This window comes from Acomys russatus, chromosome X (assembly GCF_903995435.1).
Source record: "Acomys russatus chromosome X, mAcoRus1.1, whole genome shotgun sequence".
NCBI classification, from domain to species: Eukaryota; Metazoa; Chordata; class Mammalia; order Rodentia; family Muridae; genus Acomys; species Acomys russatus.
Genome location: NC_067169.1, coordinates 47,023,624 through 47,046,439, shown reverse-complemented (window position 1 = coordinate 47,046,439; position 22,816 = coordinate 47,023,624). Strand labels below are relative to the sequence as shown.

Here is a 22,816-nt window from a genome sequence, read left to right as displayed (position 1 = left end):
GGTTCAGTGCAGTGAGTCATTGGTTTGGTTCGAGGCCTCTGGCTTCTGCTACCCTATCAATACTAGATCCTCCCTGGAATTCCTCTTGGGCATGCTGTGGTTGTCCTGTATCATGGAGGTGTTGCAGCTTTTGTTCTACAGCATGCACTCCAGCAGTTCATAGATGGGTAGATGTTGGAATTGGCCAACTCAAAGCCCTGGATCTGGGCCTGGGTGGTAGCTGTGTTGCTCAGCCCTTAAGCTCTCCTAGGCTCAAATCACTAGGGTCACCTCTCCCACTTTGCCCAGGCAAAGAACAGGGCCAGCTCTCCTTGTTGCAGCAGCAGACAAGAGGGAGGACTGGCTCTCCCATGCTCATACGATCTGGGCCTACTTTCCAGCATTGCCCAGGATAGGGACAGTGCCAGCTCTGCTGCTGTCACACCCTCTGGCCCAGCTCTCCCATGCTGCCTAGGTGAGGGGTGGGGCAGGGGTGCAATTTTATATATGAATTCATGGAAGTGTAGTTTTAATACTTTAGTAAACAAGCAATTTTTAAAAATCTTTTTATAAAGAGAAGCCAGTGACCAGAAGGCCAAAGATAAATTCTGAGCTCTGGCCATCAAAGCAGGCACAGCAAACAGTTGTAGCAGTGGTGGCTCGTGGCTGGCAATGACAGAGAAACCAAAACCAAAACCAATAAACTCACACACTCAAAGATGACTGGTAAGAACAAAGCATGCAGTTGGCCTCCATCATTCATACATTCAACGGAACCTGACTGATTACAGTCTCTGCTCCCATGTTTACAACAAAACTTATACACACACACCAGAAAACAGACCCATCCACACACAGAAAACAGACAAAACTTGTCAAACAACCAGAATCAGGTGGGCAGTCTACTCTTATCTTTCACCCTTGATTGAGAGTGAAAGGGCTTTATAACTGAATGAGAGGGGAATGGTGTTTGACTCTAGTGGGGTTTTGGGTTTCCCACACCCAGGTATTCACCTGTGGAGCCAGTATGGAGAAAGGTATGTCAGATTGTGCAGTTCGGAGAAGGAGGAGGGTGATCTGGGCTTGATGCCCTCACGCCGGGAAGGAAGTAAGGACAGTCCACAGCCCAGAGTCCCTCTTGACGGCACTGGGGGCATAGTCAGAATGGTTTGTGAGGGTTTAGACAGGCCCAGGCCCAGTCAGGAGGTCTCCTGACTGCATTTGAGACAGGACCTGGAGGCTGTCAGGCTTTGGGAGCCTAGGCAGCTATTATGGCCTGCTGAAAGGTCTTAGCCATCATCAGGTATTTTTGTTTTGGGGCTTTTTCCTATCTCCTGTGGTATACCCTGACAGCCACTGCTAACACTTATGCCTATGGAGTTAGGGGTCCTTTTTCTAAGTCATGTAAGTTAGGCCATAATACGAGGGAAACTCTGGGAGAGGAAGTAAGTCATAAGGATTTTCTTTCCCTTCTGGAGACTTGAGATCGAGATTGGTATACTGCAAACGGGCCTTTGTGAGGCAGGCTAGGAATTGAGATGGGTTTTGGTGTCTGTCCTGAATGAACTTTTGGGTGTTTTTTTTCTTTTTCATAATTTACCACGTTAAGGGAGGTCTCATAGGGACCAGCCAGAAAGCAATTTATAAATTGAGCCCTAGCAAGATGGCCCCTGGCACACTGTAATTCCATTCAGGGTCCCAGTTGGGGACGGCCTCAGCTGTGACTGGATGGGCAGCATTAGTCTGGTGGATTTTGTCTGCATGAGCCACAGCTTGGTCCCAGACCTGCCTGCACTTTTCTGGGAGAAGGTGTTTGGTGAGAATCATAAATGTCATGAAAGGCGAGGTTGTAAGATTGGGTAGTATTTTGGTATTCTTCAATAAAGGTGGAGGAGTTAGCAGTGTAGGGCCCCAGTCTTTTTCTCTATTTGAAAGAGTTCACTTAATGGGAAGGATATGTGTACCCTGACCAAGTTGTGCACCTCAGCAACCTTCTGCAAAGAGAGAACCATGGCTGGTTTAGGCCCGGGTGGGCGAGTTAAAGGGAGTCCCTTGGTGAAACAGGACCCATTAGCAGGAGGACTAAGGCCTGCCAATGGGCTGAAAGCGGGTGCCGGAGAGAGTTCATGTGGGTGGTCTATTGCTGAGAAGGAAGAAAGGGAGGCCAAAGAGGCCAGACAGGGAAAGATGGGAATGAGGGCTGAAGCTGGTAATGGGGAGGCTCGATTGACGTAATTAAAAATAGTACAGGAATCATCTGGTTTGGGCCTCAGACACAGGAGGAGTTGTTTCTTTCCTTGGTTGGCTTATGCCGTATGTTCACTTTTTTTTTTTTTAAACACACATTTCTATTTTACTATGGCAAAGGTGAAAATACTACCTTCTCCACAACAGCAACCAGTAAAATTTATTCCCGAAATAACTCAGTACAAAACAGGTCTGTTTCAGAAAAAAAAGGGGGGAGCTTTACATGAGTTTTTAGATCCTATTTTAAAAGAAGGGGGGAGGGAAGAAAGAAACAAATCCACTGCCACACCCACTCCGCTAGAGTCTGTGTGACATGCAATCTTATCGGCTCGGAGGATGCTCCGACATCGATCAGGTGATGGGGGACCAGATTTGCAAGGGTCCCTGGCAGAAGCCCAGGTATTTGTTGAGACGAGCATCCCAAGTCCTGGGTGTACAGAGCCTGGCTATTGGCCTACTTCTGCTTTTCCTCCTTCCTTGCTCTATAATCACTCACGCATTCTTATTAAGTCCACCTCCAGGGCAAGGCCGTTCTTACCCTCTGAACATCTCAGTAACTGAGAAACCTAATGTGAGTCCATCGGGAAATGAACCAATGGTGGCCGTGGATGAAGTAGTTCTGCAGAAAGCTGAACGTCTCATATTAAACAGTACCAGAAGCATGACTGTAAATAAAACTACACCTTGGGGGTGAAGGTGTTTGTGCAGTTGATACAGAAAGAAAATGCAATTGTGCAGGAGGCACTTGACAAATGGCAACAGCTGGAGTATAGGCTAAAGAATTCTAGGAAGAGAAGGCATATCCAGGAATGCGAGGATAGCGAGGAGAGTGAAGCAGTCCCGGGAGTTCCCAGTAAAACAGAAAATGGGACAACTTAGGACTGGAGTGAAGGGAAATGGTAACAGAGACCCAAATACAGAGGACCATAGCTCTAAGAACCACTCCCTACCCTCCATTACCATATATAGGAGTGTATGATGAGGATTTAGCACGATGGGTTACTAAGGATGGTAAAAAGATAAGATATTGGGACCTGAGTCCCTGGGAAAGAATCTTGAGGGCCAGACCTCCATGGTGCACTTTAACTGCAACAGAGAAAAATGACATAATTACACAACTCACCAAGGTGGTAGTAAAGTATGGCACCCCATGTGATTGTTTTGGTTTACAATGTATGGGACTACCAGAAATATTAAGATGTGTAAAAGAATATAACAACTTTATCTAAGTATGGGCTATAGATGTGCAGAATTGTACTTCTCTCATGGGTAAAAACTGTTAATAATAACATGCCTGAAAAAGGAGCCAGCTTCGCCTAGCTGACTGCAAATTCTAAGAAAAGCTCATGCCACCTTCTGAGGTGATTAACCGCAGTCTGTCTCTGGCCCTTGTACATAGCCAGAGGACCTTGTTGTACTTTTAGTTTCTGATTATTGCTGTACTTTACACTTTGTAACCTGATCTGTATCTCTTAAACTGTGGTTTGTAGCTAACAAAAGTTCCTGTCATGATTGTACTGAGCTCAAGTAAAGATTTTGGCAGCAACATTGAACCTCCCTTGTGTTCGTGTCTGTCTGTTGCGCCGAATCCGTCCCCACCTGATATGCTAGGACCCTTGCTCTCCACGGCTAAAAGCCCCCTTGGTGGTCCGTGACAATCCACCATTGTCTGCACAGTCCAGTTGCCAACCCTCCCTCTAGGGATCACGGCCTAGGCTTCTCGGTCTTGTTCGGTGTGCGGATTTGCTCGGGTGTTTAGCTGGTGTCCATCCTTGCGTTATAAGCATCCAGCTGTGCATCCAGCGCCTCAGCAGAAAGCTGCTGCTTTGATTCCTACCAGTGCCTCTACCTCTTCCCAGGCTGCCTCCACGGGTTCCTCTCCTGGTGTCACCACCACGAAAACCCCCCAGACCCATGGTTTCTTGTCATGCCACCTCTGTTTACGCTTTGTGCAGGTCTTCGCTGTGTGTCGATCTGGGATGTGACAAGCTGGATATTCATAGGACAGCCATCCAGAGGGACGCCATTGTACTGTTTCATAGCCTTCAGGTCATCGGGCCTTCTGTTCAAAGTGCACATCTGCTGTCCCTAAACTTCGTCCAGAGCGATCGTAGTGCACCCCTGCTTTCTTCAACGTTCCAAATTCAGCAAAATGTTCCTGAATATCAGCATCTGCCACTCTGAAGTCCAGGTTTGATACTGGCAGCTTCCCCGCATCTCCACGCCGGCTCCACACCCGAAGCCGCTACCGAACTGGTCCTGTTGCCACTTGTCCAGGAGCTGTTTCGGTCGGCTGTAGGGTGCCCGCTGGTTTCCTCATCTGCCACTGCCTCTGCTGCCTGCTGCTGCAGCTAAGACCTGCAGCGCCTCAAGCTGTGGTGGGCGGGTTCCTCATGGGCCAGCCATCTAGGTTCACCTGTGCTGCTGCCTGCACTGCGCTGGCTTGGCTACCCTGGCAACCCGCCCTGCCATGACCCTGGTCCCAGCCGCGGCCGCCTCACTGGCTGTGGTTCAGCTTAATGATGTCGTCCAAAGATGTATCCATTTTGTTGGCCATGGTGGGCGCGGAGTCCGGCCTCGGATCGAGCCCACGGGTCAGCACGCCGTGGCCTTGTATGTTCACTTTTAACCAAGACAGGAGTGAGGCCACATAGCAAAGTTCATACTTCCCAACCCTAACAAAGATGCCTGTCAGCCAAGTGACTGCTTCCATCCTGATGGGGGAATAGCAACTAATATGGCAGCAGCAAGCCACATGTTCCCATTATGTAGATTTTTAACTATCAACCCTGGTGTTAAGGGTTTCAAGTTAGCCTTTTTTTGTTACAGATTTTGCTGGGTTTAATTATAGCCAATATGCTTACAAATCTTGAGGTAAGATTTATACCTTAGCAAAGTTTTAGAGAGTTTAACCAAAATCTAGAGTACCATATGAGTAGCAATACTCCTCATTGGGAATTGTCTGTCTGTATCTTTGTTTTGACCTCCTTTCGTTGTCACATAGTCAGGTAGCTCGCCTAATATGGAAGAGAGATTTTGGATGAAACTTCTAAACAAGCACACTTGGGTTTAGAGGAGGGGGCGCCATACCCGAACTCCAGAGCCAGCATTTAATTAAAGTGAGACAGCATAAAACAACAGTCTAATGCCGCCCACATCTAAGAGACACCTGAATTCTTGTAAAACTGAACCCAGTAAGCTGATAGCAAGGAAGGCTTAGAGATAGGAAATTCTTGAGCCCTGGCTGTAGACAGAGGACACTGCAGGAGGGAGCTGAGACATGCACCAGCCTGCCAAGAGTGTGTGTGGGAGGGTGTGCACCCTGTAGCTGGCTTATTCCTTTTCTCCTTTTATTTCTCTTCCTCCTGCTAGGTCCAGCTCCTGGCTCCCACTTTTCAACAACTTTACAGAGCCATCAACTCTAACTTGAAAGTCAGGACAGTTATACCATGTGTGTGGGCAAAGGGAAGCCCAGACAAAAACAAACAGGGATCAGAGTAGAGAGAAACAAGAAATAGGAAATCTCTTTCCATTTCCTGATCACTTGCCATATTTGTAAAGGTCTTGAATAATATTGAGATCTAGGGTGCTGCCAGGTGGCCCTTTGGATTTGTGATCTAAGAGATATTGAAGCCAAATTTGATTGCAAAAATGAATAAATTTGGCACCCTTCAGGCCAAGTGCAGGGTGTATACCCTGGAAGTTTTCTAGAAGGTATCCATAGGGAAATGAGAGTGTATGGAAGACACCATTCCCATGAACAAGAAGGGGAAGGAAAAATGTCACTGCAACCTGTAGTTGTGGGCATCCCCAGGACTCACGGAGGACTAGAGGAAGACACAAACCATCCAGTGGCTCTTCAACACATTCAATGAGGGTCAGGGGCTTAGCGGGGTTAAGTGCCAGGAGAGACTCAGTGCCTGGTACCAGAGCTTTCATGGAGGCCTGAAGTGTTGTGCGTTATGCCAGACTATTGATCAAAGAAAAGAGAGCCACTGCAGGATGAATTCATGCTTCTCAGCAGCAGGGGGATCAAGCTCTCAGGGACTAAACACTGACAGCTCCCTAGAGCCTCTTTTTATTGCTACACAAGAGGCACCTTTAGCAAATCAGTTTCCTCATACCAAAACCTCTTATCTGATCTAGAGGTTGTCTTGAAAGGCCCTTCACCTAATCAGTTCTCAGCCACAGGAGACTTACTGATCTTCTGGGACTGTGTGAGAATCCTTCAGAACAAGCCTGTAAAATCGCCTGTAACAATCATTGACCAAAAAAACAAAAACAAAAACAAAACAACAAAACAACAACAACAAAAAACCAAAAAAAAAAAAAAAAAACCACCAAAAAACCAAAAACAAACAAAACAAAAAAAACAATCACTGACAAAAGGCCACTTCAAGGTTAGGTGCCATCACTCCAGATTCAGGCCAGATAGACCGTTCAGCTAAAATTCTGCTACAGAACCCAATATCAGCTAACAATGTTTATTTAGACACTTTCTACGGTAGTGTATTTTATACTTGTTTATTGGGGTTTGTATGTGTTTATCTTACCTGAATCTTCCATAACTCCTCTTTCTCTTTCATAGGACATATGTTCATTTATAAACCTTGCCTCTTTGGATGTGAGTCATTAGACTGTTTACCCATGTTTTCTTCATGGACTATGGAAACACTTAGGCCACTAGAAGGCCACATCATAGGAGAAGGTGTGTGCACAGAATTGAAATCTCATTTCAAATCCTGTTTCCTGAGGATAGACGGAGACAGGATATAGTAAGAGATACCATGGTACCAGGGAAATAACTATCCAGAAACTGGACAGCCTGGCTGATAAGACACTGTCGGTCAGTGTAAGCAAAGGCATAGTGGAACCACCAAACTAATGCTACAGGGTAAGACCGTGCAGAGAATCTCTCCTTTTGTATTCTTGCTGGGTTCATTTCACGTTTAACTAGAATTTGATCTCCTTAATGGATAATCCCACACAAAACTACCCAACTCTATTCTAGGATCTGAGGTCAAGATTCCCCAGCTAACTTAGCTTCTGTTAAACTGTCTGCTTGTGCAAGCCTCCTTCTGTAGCTGCTGAGTGAGATAACAGTATGTGGTTTTGCTTTAAAAAGCCCCTTAGTCTAAATGGTCGTGGCACACTTGGGTCCCCAAATAACCTAGTGTAATCCCAGCTGGCTGGAATAAAGACTTTCTTTTGTTGTTGTTGTTGAAGTTATTTTTATTTTTTAAATTTTATTTTATTAATTTATTCAGATTACATCTCAATTGTTATCCCATCACTTGTATCCTCCTGTTCCTCCTTCCCTCCCGCTTTCACCCTATTCCCCTCCCCTACGTCTATGACCAAGGCTTTCAATTGGCTATAAAGTGTGTCTGAACAGTCACCTTTGGTGAGCTCCCTGTAACAGTAGACTGCTCTAGTGTTGTATACAAAGAAAAGTTTTTTGAGGGAACAAACTACTAGTATGTTGCCTCTGAGAGTAGAGCACAGAAGCCAGTGGGGAAAGCCTTACCAGATTTATTGGGAATATGGTAGTGGTGGTGGTGGGAGGCAGAACAGTCTAGAGGTTAACATGAGGACTTCAATCTGTTGCCAGATGTTTGAGCTAATCAGGAACTAAGTTGTCTTTGATAGAGGTAGTTAAACATTGGGGCCAGATAAGGGAGGTAGTCAACAGAAACCCACCTTATGGGATCACTGGATAATGCTGAGTTTAGTTTTCTGTTTACCTAATAACAATTCTGTTTACTTAGATTAGACTTAGGCTATTATCTTAGGACACTGTCAGCAGCAATGCCATTTTGGGAGCCTGCTTTGGACCTAACAGTCAAGCAGGCAGGGACAGTCCAATGCATGAGTAGAGACAAATGCACATTTTAAACAGCAGGCAGACAAGGATACTTTGAAAAGCTACAGACAGAGGTAGAACGAGGTATATAATCCAAGAAACAGGAAATAGAAAAACAAACGCAGGAAGAGACAGGCAGTGATTTATACAGAAGTGACAGGCAGTGTGTAAATGGTTAGACACAGAAAGGATGAAAGATATTCAGAAAGACAGAAAGAAAAGTAAGATAGCAAGGGAGACAGTGCAGAGATAAATCAACAGAACTATGAGCATGTTAGGAATATAAGTATAACTTTTGTATAACTTGAAAACTGTTTTGTGTGACTTAGAATATGGAACACTTGCAAAATGCTAAGGAGTCAACCACAAGGCAGCTCTGCTATGAACCAGATATGAGGCAGCTCAAGCCAAGCTAAAGGCAGGCTCTGATATGCTAATGAATCAGCCCCAATGAGTGCTGGTGTGCTAATGAGTCAGCCCTATGCTGTGGACTCTTCTAGTAGAAAACTCTCTCTGGACTATACAAATCTAGAACTTTGGAGAGGACTCCAGGATATCACTGCTGTGCTCCTGAGACACAGCACCTCAAGTCTCTGCACTGATTCTCATGTGCAAAGGGGACTTTGAAAGTAGCCACTCTGTGACTCTGGCTTCAACAACCCTTGAATTTGCAGAACTGTTGCTGAGTCCACAAATGCCTACCTTCAGTACTAGTGGCTGGTTGCCGCTTCCAAAGGCCTTCTGGGACTTCCAACACTGCCTTCCTCCCTGCCTGCTACAATGGAAGGACATCCCATTGGACTCTGGTTGAGCTTGCTTCAGAAGAGCCCTCATCAGAGAAGGTTCACTGCAGGACTGGCTGGCTTTTTCTCCCCTGCTCACTAGGTGGGATGCCTGTTTACATAAGATTACAGCATGGTATTGTAAGGAATGTTTGTGTGAATAAATTGAGCATATTTCAAGGGCAAATCTCCTGTGACATCCTAATTGCTGAATGCTCTCTGCACAGCATGGTCAGAAGTAGAAACAGAGATCATGAAAGACAGACAAGATTCTAATACTTCCATGTCTTACGCATGTAATAAGTTTATTATATTTCCTGTCATGGATAGATAGACACACAGACACACACACAGAGAAACACACACACACACACACACACACACACACACACACACACACACACACACACACACTGAGACAGCCAGAAATGTGAAAATAAAGATGTTAGTGCAGATAGTATCTGTTAGTTACAAAGGAAATTCCAATTCCCTAAACTCCAAAATGCAGTTCAAGTATCTAAAAAGTAAGCTCAAACTGGACTACAGGAGGGTTTCTGGTGGTTAGGTAAAAGTCAGCATTCGTCAGGAACTTGTGAAGTCAGCTCCTGTCTACCAAAAGGAGTCACTTCTCTTACCTCTGGCAAAAGGGACAGATGGCTCTCCGATGGGCATACTTGGTAGTGCCTATCAGCATATCTAAGCCCATGCTAGCCTCAAGGTTCCCTCAGCCCCTACCTACGAGTACATGTAATCCATCTGAAAACCTCTATAGCCATCTCCTGACCCTTCCCTCCCCGCAGCTACCCACCCTTCTTGTAACCCAGCTCACTGAGCTCTGTTTCTGCTCTTGCTACTCTCAGGATGCTTTCTTTATACTCCATCCCCTGCTCTTCTCCTTTCTCGCAAATAGCCCTGACCGTGTCCAGTCTGCTGGCAACACTAAGTCTACTTCCTCCCTTAGCTCTGGACTCTTCCACACGCTCCTGGCTGCTATCACATATCTACAGTAAAACCTTCCCATACAGTGAGGTGCTCATGTCATCAATTTACACAGTGTTAAAAAAAAAGATTGAGAAAGAGATAGATAAATGAGATGCAAAGATACACTAAGGTAGACCTGGAAACAGACCAAACAGACAGAAAAGTGTTACCTCTCAGAATGCCTATATGTCTAGAAATGAGCTTAAGCTGAACTATAGGACTAGAGTTTCCAGTCCAAGTAATAAAAACGTTTATGTAAGTTGGAAAGGTCTAAATAAGTGATGTAAGGTTTGTGATTGCAAATTGTACTTTTCTGAGAAACTGATTTTAGGTATGTTAAAAATGAGACTCAAATCTTGTTAAGACTTCAAAGTTCAGAATATTAACACATTAATCAATAGAGTTCTATAAGCCATTAATCTAGCCTTGATAAAACACTGGCTTGATAAAACACAATTATTCCAGTTACAGGTACAAAATTTTAACTTTCCTTTTTTGTTTTTCTAAATATAGACTTACAAGCATTACTCACTGTAATGCATACATCTCTGGGCAGAGGGAATAACATTGATACTTTTAACCCAGAACCAACTTTTGGGTCCCCAAACTCTTAGCCTTTATTCTCTTTCCTGCCAAGAAATTTCTGTCTTATTACAAGTACATTTTTATGGTTATCTTATACTAATAATTTTTCAGGTTTTTAACTACTAGATACTTAATACCAGCTTTCCTACAATGAAGAAGATTTCAGTGCAGATGATAGACATTGGTCATTCTAGTACTTTTTTCCCTACTCCAGTTCTTTCCCAGCAGATTTCCCCTCAACTGACAGACACCATCTAGGGCCTGCAAACTGCTCTAAAATAGCCTGGGCCACACCAGCCCCAGGTGGTCTTACAGAACCTGCTGTAACAGAACCTGCTTGGACCTGCTGAACACTTACTGTAAACCAGTCCAGCCAATGTGACCTGATCCCTGTCTCTTCAGGCTGGGATAATGAACCACATGCTTCTGGTGACTGCCCCATCCCTAGTCCCCAGGCTTTTGACTCTCTGGCCTCCTCTCTGGCCCCCTACTCTGACCCTGTCCTGTTGAAGCAGTCAAAGATTACATCATTGAGCTAGGCGTGGTGGCGCACGCCTTTAATCCCAGCACTCTGGAGGCAGAGGCAGGTGGATCGCTGTGAGTTCGATGCCAGCCTGGTCTACAAAGTGAGTCCAGGATGGCCAAGGCTACACAGAGAAACCCTGCCTCGAAAAACCAAAAAAAAAAAAAAAAAAAAAAAAAAAAAAAAAAAAAGATTACATCATCAACAAAAGGCTGTTATGTTAGCTTTCAAGCAGTCCATATGGATTATAAGAGGATTTCTGGTAGTTAGACAAAAGCCATTATTCCTCGGGAACTTATGAAACCAGCTCCCAGTGGCGGAAGGAGTCATTTCCCTTACTTCTCGCAGAAGGGACATATGGCTTCCTGTGGCATCTATCAGCTATCAAAATGCACAGTGGCCTCCAGGCTCCGGCACTATCGCAAGCACCTGTTATACATGTGAAAGTCCACGGTAGCATCCAGGCCCTTCCCATCCTCAGCAACTTGTCATCCTTATAAACGTGACTTGTCCACCCTAGACTATTTTCCCCATAGCTTTATTTTATGTTTTTAATTATTTTTATTATTTATTTAGCAGAAAAATATGATGGGTTTCCTTATAGAATTTACTTATATATTTAGTTTTGGTTTCTCCCACCCTCATCTCACTCCACATTTCCATCCCCTGAGCTCATTCCTTCTCTGTACCATTCTGGCCCTCCCATTCCCCTTTCTAGTTTCATATCACCTTCCCTTACCATGTGGCCCAACTACAACACTCCTGACTATATTCCCAAAGAACACTACCTCCCACCACAGAGATACTTGTACATCTATGTTTATTGCTTTTTTTTTTCCACAACAGTGAGGAAAGGAAATAAATCAAACAATAAAGGTCTATCAACAGATAAACAGATAAGGTAAATGTGGTACACATACACAATGAATTTTTATTCTCCTATAAAGCAAAACAAAATGACAAAATTTGGAGTAAAATGGAAAAAACTGAATATATTAACCCACGTAACCCAGGCTCATAAAGACAAACATATCATTCTCCTTCCTATGTAGATCCTAGGTTCTAACTGTTGTATATCTGCATTTATGTGGACGTGCCAAGAGGCCTGGAAACTATAAAGGGGCCCACAACTTCATTTTTAAAATGAAGCGAGGTTTTTTGTTTGCAGCTAGCTAGGTATATAGAGTATAAGGAAATACTTTAGGAGAAAAATATCAAATTAAAAGCCAACAACAAAGGGGTGGCTTTTTAGCCGTTTCATATTACTGACACTAAATTATTGGGGGAACACTAATACGTAGGCTTGGTGTAGCAAAGTCTTTCAAGTCTCCTTAATGAGAAAAGGGAAATAATAAAGTAATTTCTTCCCAAAGAGCAAGGGTTTTGATTTAATTGGGAAGAGAAATATAAACCCATAAGGAAAATCCTTTCTTACCTAAGTGAAACTTTTTAAATGTCAGTTATTTTATTCTTTCAGTTTGTATTAGTTTTTACTTTCTTTCTAAGTATATATACTTATTTGTATGGATTCTTAAACTGGGCTAAATTATTTGACATCATTTAACCTCAAAAATCAATCAGTGAGAAGTAGAAAGTCTGGTAAGAGGTAAAGTGGTGACAGTTTTCAAATTAAAAGTAATCATAAAGCAAAAAATTTATATTGTGACAAACAGTTCTCTCCATTTCAGACAAAAATACTTTCTACTTACTCTTAAGATTACTAAACAGCCCTTTATCCCACTTCAGAATAGAAAGCACTTCTCACTGTAATTCTTAGGTATTCTATTCCAAAGATTATGTTACGATTCTTGCTCTTTAAATGGAGCGTATTTTACAAATACAATACTTTTTAGGGCTTGAAGTTGAATCCAGATCCATACACTATCAAACCACTGTACAACTTGTTATACGCTGTGATCCAAATAAAACTTGAACAGCAAACATTTCTGAAGCTCAATGGTACATGCATACTTGTAAACATTTAAACTTTAGTAAATGAACATAACTATATAATGAAACTGCTTCCATGGATCACGCCCCAAATATAGTGCTACAGATTTTGAAATGTCTTCTTGTAAAAATGCAAATATAACTATTATTACCTTATTAGTTTTGAGAACAACCAAAATAAAGATTATATTTGTAGTACCTTTTTTTTTTTTTTTTTTTTTTTTTTTTTTTTTTTTTTTTTTTTTTAACGAAAACTATGTGCTGTGAAAACTAAGTCCTATGAATAAAAGCTAAGTGCTATACTCAAAGGGAAGAACAGAGGAATGGAGGACAAAGGAGGTTAACTGTGAGTAGGATAGGGCAGTTCTAAATATAACTGAAAGAGAAGTCAAACTATTCCTTTAAACATTAACTTTACCAAACTACAAGAAATGCATTGTTAAAATGTTTCACTAAGAAGTAGGTTATGTAAGCTCACAGTTTCTATCAGTTGTCCGGTGTTCTCAGAAAGTATGTAGATATTGATAGGTGGTAGCCCAGAATAAGTTGCCACAATAACTGTGCAATTATGTTTTGGCAGTTTGGGGGAGCTTCTCATATAGTCCAAGACAGTCTCAAACTTTATGGGCTTTCCTTAAGCAGATACTGTTACAAAGCAGATCATCAGTGATGGCCAAGTCTGGGTAGTTTCGGAGGCAGATGGAATCCGCAGGACGTTGCCTACTCTTGACGTCATGGAAGAGCTGCTTATCGCCTTGCACTCCTGCTTCTGCCACTGCAAGAAGCAGTCTCTGGAGCAAGGTACAGGAAGTTACATGCCACATACATGGGGAAACGTGTGTCTTGGTTTTCAAGGCTTACTACAGGTAGCTCTTGATCCTTTCTCAGAGAAAGAACATGATAGTCTGTCTCCATTCTAAAAACTGCTTTCCCAGTCTGGTCCAAAGAGATCACCCGCAGACGGAAGGCAACTTTTCTCTGCCAGAGTAAGTTGACGCCAAGGCCACAGGAGGTTTTCAATGCACTGCGGCGGAATATAATGCGCTTGTTGGTGTAGCATACTACCAAGTCCCAGGCAAATTTGAAGCCAGGCCAGGTCCAGCTGCGTTCCTCATCTGCGTAAAGTTTCCCTGAACACCTCATGCTGTTTCCATGGATGTCAGAAAAGTAGACATCCATTGGTCCAAGTTTCCTGTTTTGCTTTTCCCAAAGAAGTGCTAGCCATTGTTCTTTGTATACGCGGGTCAGCCATGTTGCAGGGATAAGTTCATCCTGGTCAATAATGTGTGCTGATGGCGGGTCACAGATAATGTAGGCAAGCCTTAGCTGCTGGAACACCGGCACAAAGGCTCTCCCCTGTTCACAGTCCAGAAAATAGGCACCATCTGAATTGCTTTTGTACTTAGCAAAGCACAAGTGTTCTATAGGCAACAGTCCTTCTTGGGATCCTGTGGAAGTGAGTTCTAGCTGCAGGAACATCCACTTTTTCAGTGTAGTGTATACGTCCATCTCCACTTCAACCACCAAGAGATCTGAAGAGGCAATGAGCTCTTTCATGAGATCGAGATTGATTTCTAGCAATAGTTCATCATTTTGCCGGGTCATCAGGTTGTCCAAGAGCCACTGGCGGCAAATATATTTTATGGCCCGAAGCCCATAAATCTCAGCAGAGTAGTAGTAGGTGCACACAGTCTCAGCATTGACTGACGTCATCATTATCACCTCACATTGCCGAATTACCTCATCCAACTGCAGCATAGAGGCTGCGGCCAAGGTGGCAACAACTCGGCAGGGAGGAATTTCAATTCTTCCGCGGTACAAGAAGCCCAAAACCTCATGGAAAGAGTCACGATCAATGTTCTCATCGGGCATCTGCATCTCTATTGTACTCATGTTTGTCTCTTGCCAGGCACCACTGAACATGCTAGAAAAGTACCCCGACCGGCATAGGTAGGCCCTGTGCAAGCACCATTCCTCTTGAAATGCACAGATTTTTACATCACTGTCTTCATCCCTCAGGAAAAACAAGTCATCTCTGGTCAATGCCCTATGGGGAACTTTTGCCAACGTCCCCCCTGGACCGGCCTTCCGCTTGCGGCCTGGCTGTCTAGCGGTGGCGACTGTGCCCGAATGACCTGCCTGCTCTTCAGGGACGACCGCCGCTCCTGCTTCCGCACGCTCCTCCTCCTCATTTCCACCCGCGGGAGGTTCTTCTTCTGCGGCCGGATTTAGTCTGGACCTTATTCGACTGCTTACAGTGCCCATGGCTGCGTATAAACGGCAAAGACGTGGACTTCCACCTCAGGCGTTCAGGCGTAGAGGCCGAAAACAAACCCTCGAGCGAGACTGCCGCTGAACAGCGAACCGCGCGGCTCAGACTCGAGGACAAAATGGCGGCCAAGAAGCGCCACTCTGGCATACGACCAAACCAGCGAGAGAATGGCTCCCCCTACCTTGGAGGACTACACATTGCACCTTCCTTCCAAAACTTCCTGTTCTTGAGCTCCCTTCACCGACTGATGGCTCGATCTATACCTTTTTGCGTGTACCTTTTTGCTTATGCTCATGAACACAAACTTTGAGTGATAATTTCTTTATTGGAATCTCTGTCTTGCTTCGATCTTTGTCCTCCAAACGGTTCACATACGTTATTAAGTTCTGCAACTGTATCAGCGGCAGAGAAAGTAAAGCCATTTTCTGTGAAAAAGATAATATGTGCCCTATATCCCACTGTATTTTAAAACAGATTGGTTAAAAAAATAATATTTACAGCTGTACAATTTTTTATATTTTATTTATCATAATTTATTCACAGTTCATTCCAATTTATATCCCTATGCACTTATCTTCCCATTCCACTCTCTCTGCCTCTTCTGCGATATTCCCCTTCCCCAGACCTCTGACAGGAAGGGGGACATGTCCCCTACTGTCTGGACACAGCCTGTCAGGTCTTACCAGGATTGTCTGCATTCCCTTCCTCTGTGTGCCCATAATGCGGTCCTACCAAGGGGCAGTGATCAAATTGTGGAGCAAAGTGCATGTCAGAGGTTCAGCGGTAGACACCGGCCCCACGCGGAGAATTAGCTGTCCCTTGGCTACATCTCAACAGGGGGTCTAGGTTCTCTCCATGCATTGTCCTAGGTTAGTGCATCAGTTTGTGCAGTGCCCCCTAGGCCCAGATCCTCCAGCCTCGATGGACTCCCTGTGGAGCTCCTGACCTCTCCATGTCCTTCTATACCCTCACTCTTTCAAAAAACTCTCACAGTCCGCCCAGAGTCTTGCTCCAAGTCTCACTATCTGTCCCAATCGTCCACTGGTGGAGTCTCTCAGAGGACATCTATGTTAGGCTAATATCCACTTACAACTGAGTATATACCGTTCCTGTCTTTCTGTGTCTGAGTTACCTCTAGCTCCATTCATTTGCCTGCAACTTTGTTTTTAATAGCTGGATAGTATTCCATAATGTAAATGTACCACAGTTTGTTTTTTCATTCTTTAGTTGGGGGACATCTAGGTTGTTTCTAGATTCTGGCTATTATGAATAAAGCTGCTAAGAATATAGTTGAACAAATGTCCTTGTTGTGGAGTGGAGCATCTTTCAGGTATATGCCCAGGTGTGGAATAACTGGGTCTTGAGGTAGAACTATTCCCAATTTTCTGAGAAAGCACCAGATTGATTATCAAAGTGGTTGTACAAGTTTGCACTCTCACCAGCAATGGAGGAGTGTTCCCCTTTCTCCACATTCTTGCCAGCATGTGTTGTCACTTGAGTTTTTTTTTTTTTTATCCTAGCCATTCTGCTAGTTGTAAGATGGAATCTCAGAGTTGTTTTGATTTGCCTTTCCCTGATCACTAAGGACATTGAGAATTTCTTTATGTGCTTCTCAGCCAATGGAGATTCCTCTGTTGAGAATTCTGTTTAGCTCTGTACCCCAACTTTTTAATTGGGTTATTTGGTTTGGTAGTGTTTAATTTCTTGAGTTCTTTATATACTTTGTATATTAGGCCTTTATCACATGTAGGGTTGGTGAAGATCTTCTCCTAGCTTGTAGGCTGCTGTTTTGTTCTGTTGACAGTATCCTTTGAAGTTTTCAGTTTCATAATGTTCCATTTATTAACTGTTGATTGGAGCCTGAGTTACTGGTAGTCTGTTCAGGAAATTTTCTGCTGTGCCAACGACTTCAAGGCTCTTCTCCAATTTCCTTCTAACAGATTTAATGTGTCTGGTTTTATGTTGAGGTCTTTAATCCACTTGGACATTAGTTTAGTACAGGGTAATAAATATGGATTTATTTGCATTTTTCTACATGTAGCCATCCAGTTAGACCAGCACCATTTGTTGAAGTTGTTATCTTTTTTTCCATTGTATGGTTTTGGCTTCTTTGTCAAAAAATCAAGTGTCCATAGGTGTGAGAGTTTATTTCTGGGTCTTCAATTGGATTCCATTGATCAAGAAGCCTATTTCTTTGCCAGTACCATGTCATTTTAAAAATGTTGCTCTACAGCTTCAGCTAGTCTGCATTTTTTGTTTTCCATATGAGGTTGAGAATTGATCTTTCAAGGTCTGTAAAAAATTGTGTAGGTATTTTGATAACCATTGCACTCAATTAGTAGATTTCTTTTGTAAGATGGCCATTTTTACTATATTGATTTTCCCTATCCATGGGCATTGGAAATCTTTCCAACATCTGATATTTTCTTCAATTTTTTTTCTTCAGAGACTTGAAGTTTTTTTTTTTTTTCATACAAGTCTTTCACTTGCTTGGACAGAGTTACACCAAGACACCTTATATTATTTGTGGCTATTGTGAAGGGTGTGATTTCCCTCAGTTCTTTCTCAGCCTATTTGTAATTTGTATACAGGAGGGCTACTGACTATTTTTGAGTTGATTTTGTATCCAGCTGCTTTGCTGAAGGTATTTATGAGCTGTAGGAGTTCTCTGGTGGATTTTTTGTGGTCACTTATATATATTATCAAATAGTGATACGTTGACTTCTTCCTTTCCAATTTATATCCCCTTGATCATCTTTAACTGTCTTATTGCTCTACCCAGGACTTCAAGTACTATATTGAAGAGATATGGAGAGAGTGGGCAGTCTTGTCTTGTCCATGATTTCAGTGGAATGGATTTAAGTTTCTGTCCATGTGGTTTGATGTTGGCTATATGCTTGCTGTATGTTGTTTTTTCTTTTACTATGATTAGGCACATGCCTTATATCCCTGATTTCTCCAAGACTTTAAACGTGAATGGGTGTTGGATTTTGTGAAATGTGTGTGTGTAGGAGTTGCTTCATTTTCTGTTGTTTAGCAATTTTTGTTGAGGTTTTTTTGTTTGTTTTGATTCTCATTTTCTGGGTTTGGGGATGTTCTTTTGGAAGGAAGAGAAGGAAGGAGGAGTGAGGGCAAGCTAGAAAGACCATGAAATTAGATAGGTAGGGAGGTTGGGAAGGATATGAGAGTAGTTCAGGGAGGGGAAATCATAATAAGAATATACTGTATGGGGCTGGAGAGATGGCTCAGTGGTTAAGAGCGCCGCCTGCTCTTCCAAAGGTCCTGAGTTCAATTCCCAGCAACTACATGGTGGCTCACAACTATCTATAATGTGATCTGATGCCCACTTATGGCCTGCAGGTGTACAGGCAGGCAGAATACTGTATACATAATAATAAATAAATCTTTAAAAAATATACTATATGACAAAAACTTAAATTAAAAATGTATTTCCCCTTGGGCTGCAGAGGTGGCTCAGAAAATGTATTGTTCTTATTGACAACCCAAGTTTGATTCCCATCAGCCATATACAGCAACTCACAATTGCTTATAACTTTAGTTACAGGGGATGCCTCTTACCTCCAGCTCATGCACATATACAGGCACACACATACACATACATAAATAAATAATAACATTTTAAAATATCTCCCTTCCCTCCCCCATAAGGCCATATCAATGCATCTGAAGAACAGTGCTAGACATCTTAATCAGGAGTCTTGTCTTGGCGTTGCCTAAACTGGATCTGCAACATAATAAATTCTTCCACAATCACATGAAAGAAAAACTGCTAGAGGTTCTACAGTCCATAGAGATATGTGTTGCACAGACAAATATGTCAAAAGTAAAAAATTATTTGACATTCCGTTTGCTGGTATATACAAGTATATTCACTGGTAAATACAAGGTGTTGTTTCAAGTAAAGATGCAATGATGTAATTAAAATCCTCACCATAAGTCTGCAGGAGGATTTTTATTGCATGCAATCTAAAAATTAACTTAAGGTTTTCACATAAAGGAAAAGGACAAATACCAGCATTGACTGATCCCAGTTCATACACTGGAATTTGATAAGGGGGCCTCAGATTGATTTCCATCTGTTGTGTGCCACTCATATGTATTTTTTGTTGAAAGAAACCTAGGATTATTTTGTTTTATTTTATCTTTAAAAGATCTTACTGTATTCTTTTTAAATATATTTTTATACAATATATTCTGATTGTGGTTCCTTTCCCCAAATGTCTCCCACCTCCCTTCTATCTGGATCCATATCTTTTCTGTCTCTCCTTAAAAAGGAAACAGGCATCTAAGGAATCATAATAAAAGATAAAGCAAAAACAAACAAACTAGAATAGGACAAACAGTTTGCAAGTGGTTATCAGTTGGAGATGACTTTTGGTTTAGGGATGGGGGCTTGTGTTCACTTCTCCTTTCAGCTCTAGGACCCCATCTGGTACAGACCTGTGCCAGTCTTGTGCTTGGTACCTCAGTCTCTGGCAGTTCAAATGCATGCCAGTCTGTTGTGTCTAGAAAGACCTTGATCATGTTGACTTAGAGTACCTTGTGTTCTTGGTGTCCTCCATCCCCTCTGATTCTTACAAGCTTTCTGCAAACCCATAAAATCAACATCCTTCTTAAATACAAAACACATTCAGTTAATCCCAGTAGCTCCAGAACTGTTTCTTCACCACAGCATCTGAGTTCAAATTCACATCCAAAACTATCTGAGTGATATTCAAAATACAATTATTTCATGAAGCAAGTTCTAGTGTCAGCCTGAGAAATAAAACTATGTACTTCCAAAGTATGATAGTGAAGGTTAGGACAGATGTTTCTGTTACAAATGGGAGAAAACAGTATATATTCTGGTTTCTCTTCAGGCCATATAAATCTTTTGTCATACCAAATGCAAGAAAATGAAATAAAGAAAGGGTAAGAACTGTTAAGCCTAAATGCCAACAAGACAAAAAGTTCAATATTAAAGCTAAAGAATATTTTATACAATGTCCTATCTCTTGAGTGTTCTGCAGTAGGAGGCAGGGACTCAAACTGCAATTACACTTCATCAGCACAGTTCTGTTGGCAAAAGTCCATTCCATCACTGTGATGGCTATTCTTGGTTGTCAACTTGACTATATCTGGAATGAACTACAATCTAGAAATGGCCGGCACACCGTGAGATATTTTTGCTTGGTTTGGAATGGGTGAATTCACTTCTAGTCTGGGCCTTTGAGGTAGGAAGACACACACCTTTGATCTGGATCTTGAGGGAGGAAGGCACACCATTAACCTGGGTCATACCTTCTGCTGGAAGCCTATATAAGGACATAGAATAAGAAACATTTCACAATTTGCCTGCTTGCCCTCACCTTGCTAGCACATTCACTCCTTTACTGACACTACAGCCTACATCTTCAGGATTCCAGCGTGGACTAAAGACCAACTGAACCATCCAGCCTGTGGACTGAGCAACTATTGTATTCTTGGACTTTCTTCTGTTAGCCAGACATTGTTGGATTAGCTGGCTGGATTGTAGCCTATAAGTTCTGTGTGTGTGTGTGTGTGTGTGTGTGTGTGTGTGTGTATGTGTGTATGTGTGTGTGTGTGTGTGTGTGTGTATACACACGAGAGAGAGGGGGGATTAATTTTATAAGTTCTGTTACTCTAGAGAACCCTAACTAATACAATCACTTTCAGAGATTGGGAACAATAACCTACAACACATTTAAGCTGATATTATACTTATGTGTGTCCTCATGTCAGGGACCTTATTATGAGCCCCAGTCATTGACCATGACAGGGAAGGTGGCTGCCTCAGGTGGAATCCTCCCCACAGTCATAGTGAAGACGTTTCATGGCTCTTCCCTACAGCAGGCATATGTTTGGGGTTTGTAGTGTTCTAAGTCATCCTTGTTAACCTCGGCCGATAAAGTATGCTTCCATAGTGCTGTCCTTCACCATTAGTATCTTGTGGGCTCTATTAACAGTTACTGACTACTCCTCTAGAGCAGTGGTCCGAGATTCATGTGTGCCTGCTGAGCCACAGAAAAGGTGATCTAGAAGTGCTCTACCAGAATTAGGGAATGGATCTGAATTGGTTCTGGATAGCAAGCCCTGAAGTTTCACTGATACTCTACCACAGAATTGTTCTGCCTTCTGCTCCTGTGATGAGCTCATGGTATCATGCTTGGCAGTCTCCAAAGACAGAAGACGATAAAGACGAAGAAGATAATGGTGGAAAAGATTCAGATACTGAGTCATCAAATCTCCTTCCTAATTTGAGTTTAGAAATGCCCTATGCCAGCGTGGGGATTACATGCAAAATGTACTGTCTTTTTATCAAGGGAAAAATAAGATAAAGTTCCATATTTTTTTAAAGAAGCCACTTGGCAAAAACTCAAATTCCTTTCATGTCATTAGTTCTTTAAATCAAAATATGTGTCAAAGGTTTCCTTTTCTGCTAAAACTTGTGATCTGTTTATCAACTGTATCACTTTAAATCAGCCAATCACATAAGAATATGAAGCTTTTGAATTCATTAGGAATAAAAGTCATCAGGATCCCCTCTGAGTGCATTTGCCTGCTCAACTTTGCATCCTTATGTACCTTTCTACAGAAGCTAAACTTTTTGTCTTGAAAAAGTACTTTAAGAAAGGTAAACACCAACTCATCTATAAAAACATTAATTACGATGATGACCTGCCCGCAGGATGTGCTAAATACAATAGTGGCACAAAGCTTGTGGGAGTAACCAACCAATATCTGATTGGACTTAAGGCCCAGTCCATGAGATGGAACCTATCCTTAACACTGCTCACATGGCCAAGAACCTGGGATTAGATACGTTAGGGAATCTAAGGGAAAACCCGAGTATTACTCCTCTGCTAAAGACTGTAGCAATAAAATGACTCCTGATGACATTCTGTTACACTCACAGATCAGTGTCTGGTTCATCCATTATCAGAGAAGCTTTCACCTACAATTTATAGGACAAATAATGAGACCCACAGCCAGACAATGTGCTAAGAGTGAGAAACTTAATAGTTCTAAACAACATCTCTCCATCAAATTCCTCCCCTTGGGGTTCAGGGAACACTGTTGAAGAGAAGGTGGAAAGATTATAAGACTCCGAGAGAATGGAGGATACCAAGGAAACAAAGTCTTCTAAGCACAGCCTGGCAGACATATACATGAACTCACAGAGACTATGGCTACTCCTTGGTGACAAAGCATTCAAATAGAAGCCAATGGGGGCCATTCTTACTCAAACCACCACATAAAGGGAGCACATTTCTGTCTTCAGCCAATTTGGGGATAACTATGAATGAAATGAGGCTCACATTTGAGAGAAATAACATCTTTCCTCATATAAGTCATAGCTGGGAGACTGGGGATAGAATACTGTGTTGTGGCTGGAGAGCTGAGTAGGTCAGTGGTGTATGGGAACCTTCTGCATAAACTGATATTCAGCTCTAAGTATTAAAGATATTGTGAAAAAATAACCTTCATTAGTTGAACAGATTGGCACTAGGCCACTCTACCAAATAACAAAATTAACTACCAAAAAGAAAAAAACTAACATTATTTATGATGAGGTAGAACAGATTATTTTAAAAGATAGTTAAGATTGCTAG

At 42.5% G+C, this 22,816-nt stretch overlaps 2 protein-coding genes and 1 pseudogene across 6 annotated transcripts in view; all 3 read right to left on the bottom strand.

Annotated features, from left to right (window-relative positions):
- Zc3h12b (zinc finger CCCH-type containing 12B) overlaps window positions 1–22,816 on the bottom strand; it is a 200,487-nt gene that overhangs the window by 38,619 nt on the left and 139,052 nt on the right. The window contains exon 3 of one of the 5 annotated variants that reach the window (XM_051140942.1): window positions 6,780–6,975. The exons of the other annotated variants lie outside the window; for them this stretch is intronic. The gene's annotated coding sequence lies outside the window, so the exon portion shown is untranslated. The remainder of the gene's footprint in view (window positions 1–6,779; window positions 6,976–22,816) is intronic. 5 annotated transcript variants of the gene reach the window in all.
- LOC127184605 (THO complex subunit 4-like) lies at window positions 3,982–4,795 on the bottom strand (annotated as a pseudogene).
- On the bottom strand, window positions 13,658–15,175 carry LOC127185261 (germ cell-less protein-like 1). The gene has a single exon (XM_051141794.1). It carries the CDS (start codon window positions 15,173–15,175, stop codon window positions 13,658–13,660), a length of 1,518 nt encoding a protein of 505 aa, XP_050997751.1.

Excerpts from the sequence above, each read along its gene's own strand:
- LOC127185261 (XM_051141794.1), bottom strand. The coding sequence starts at position 15,175 with ATGGGCACTGTAAGCAGTCGAATAAGGTCCAGACTAAATCCGGCCGCA.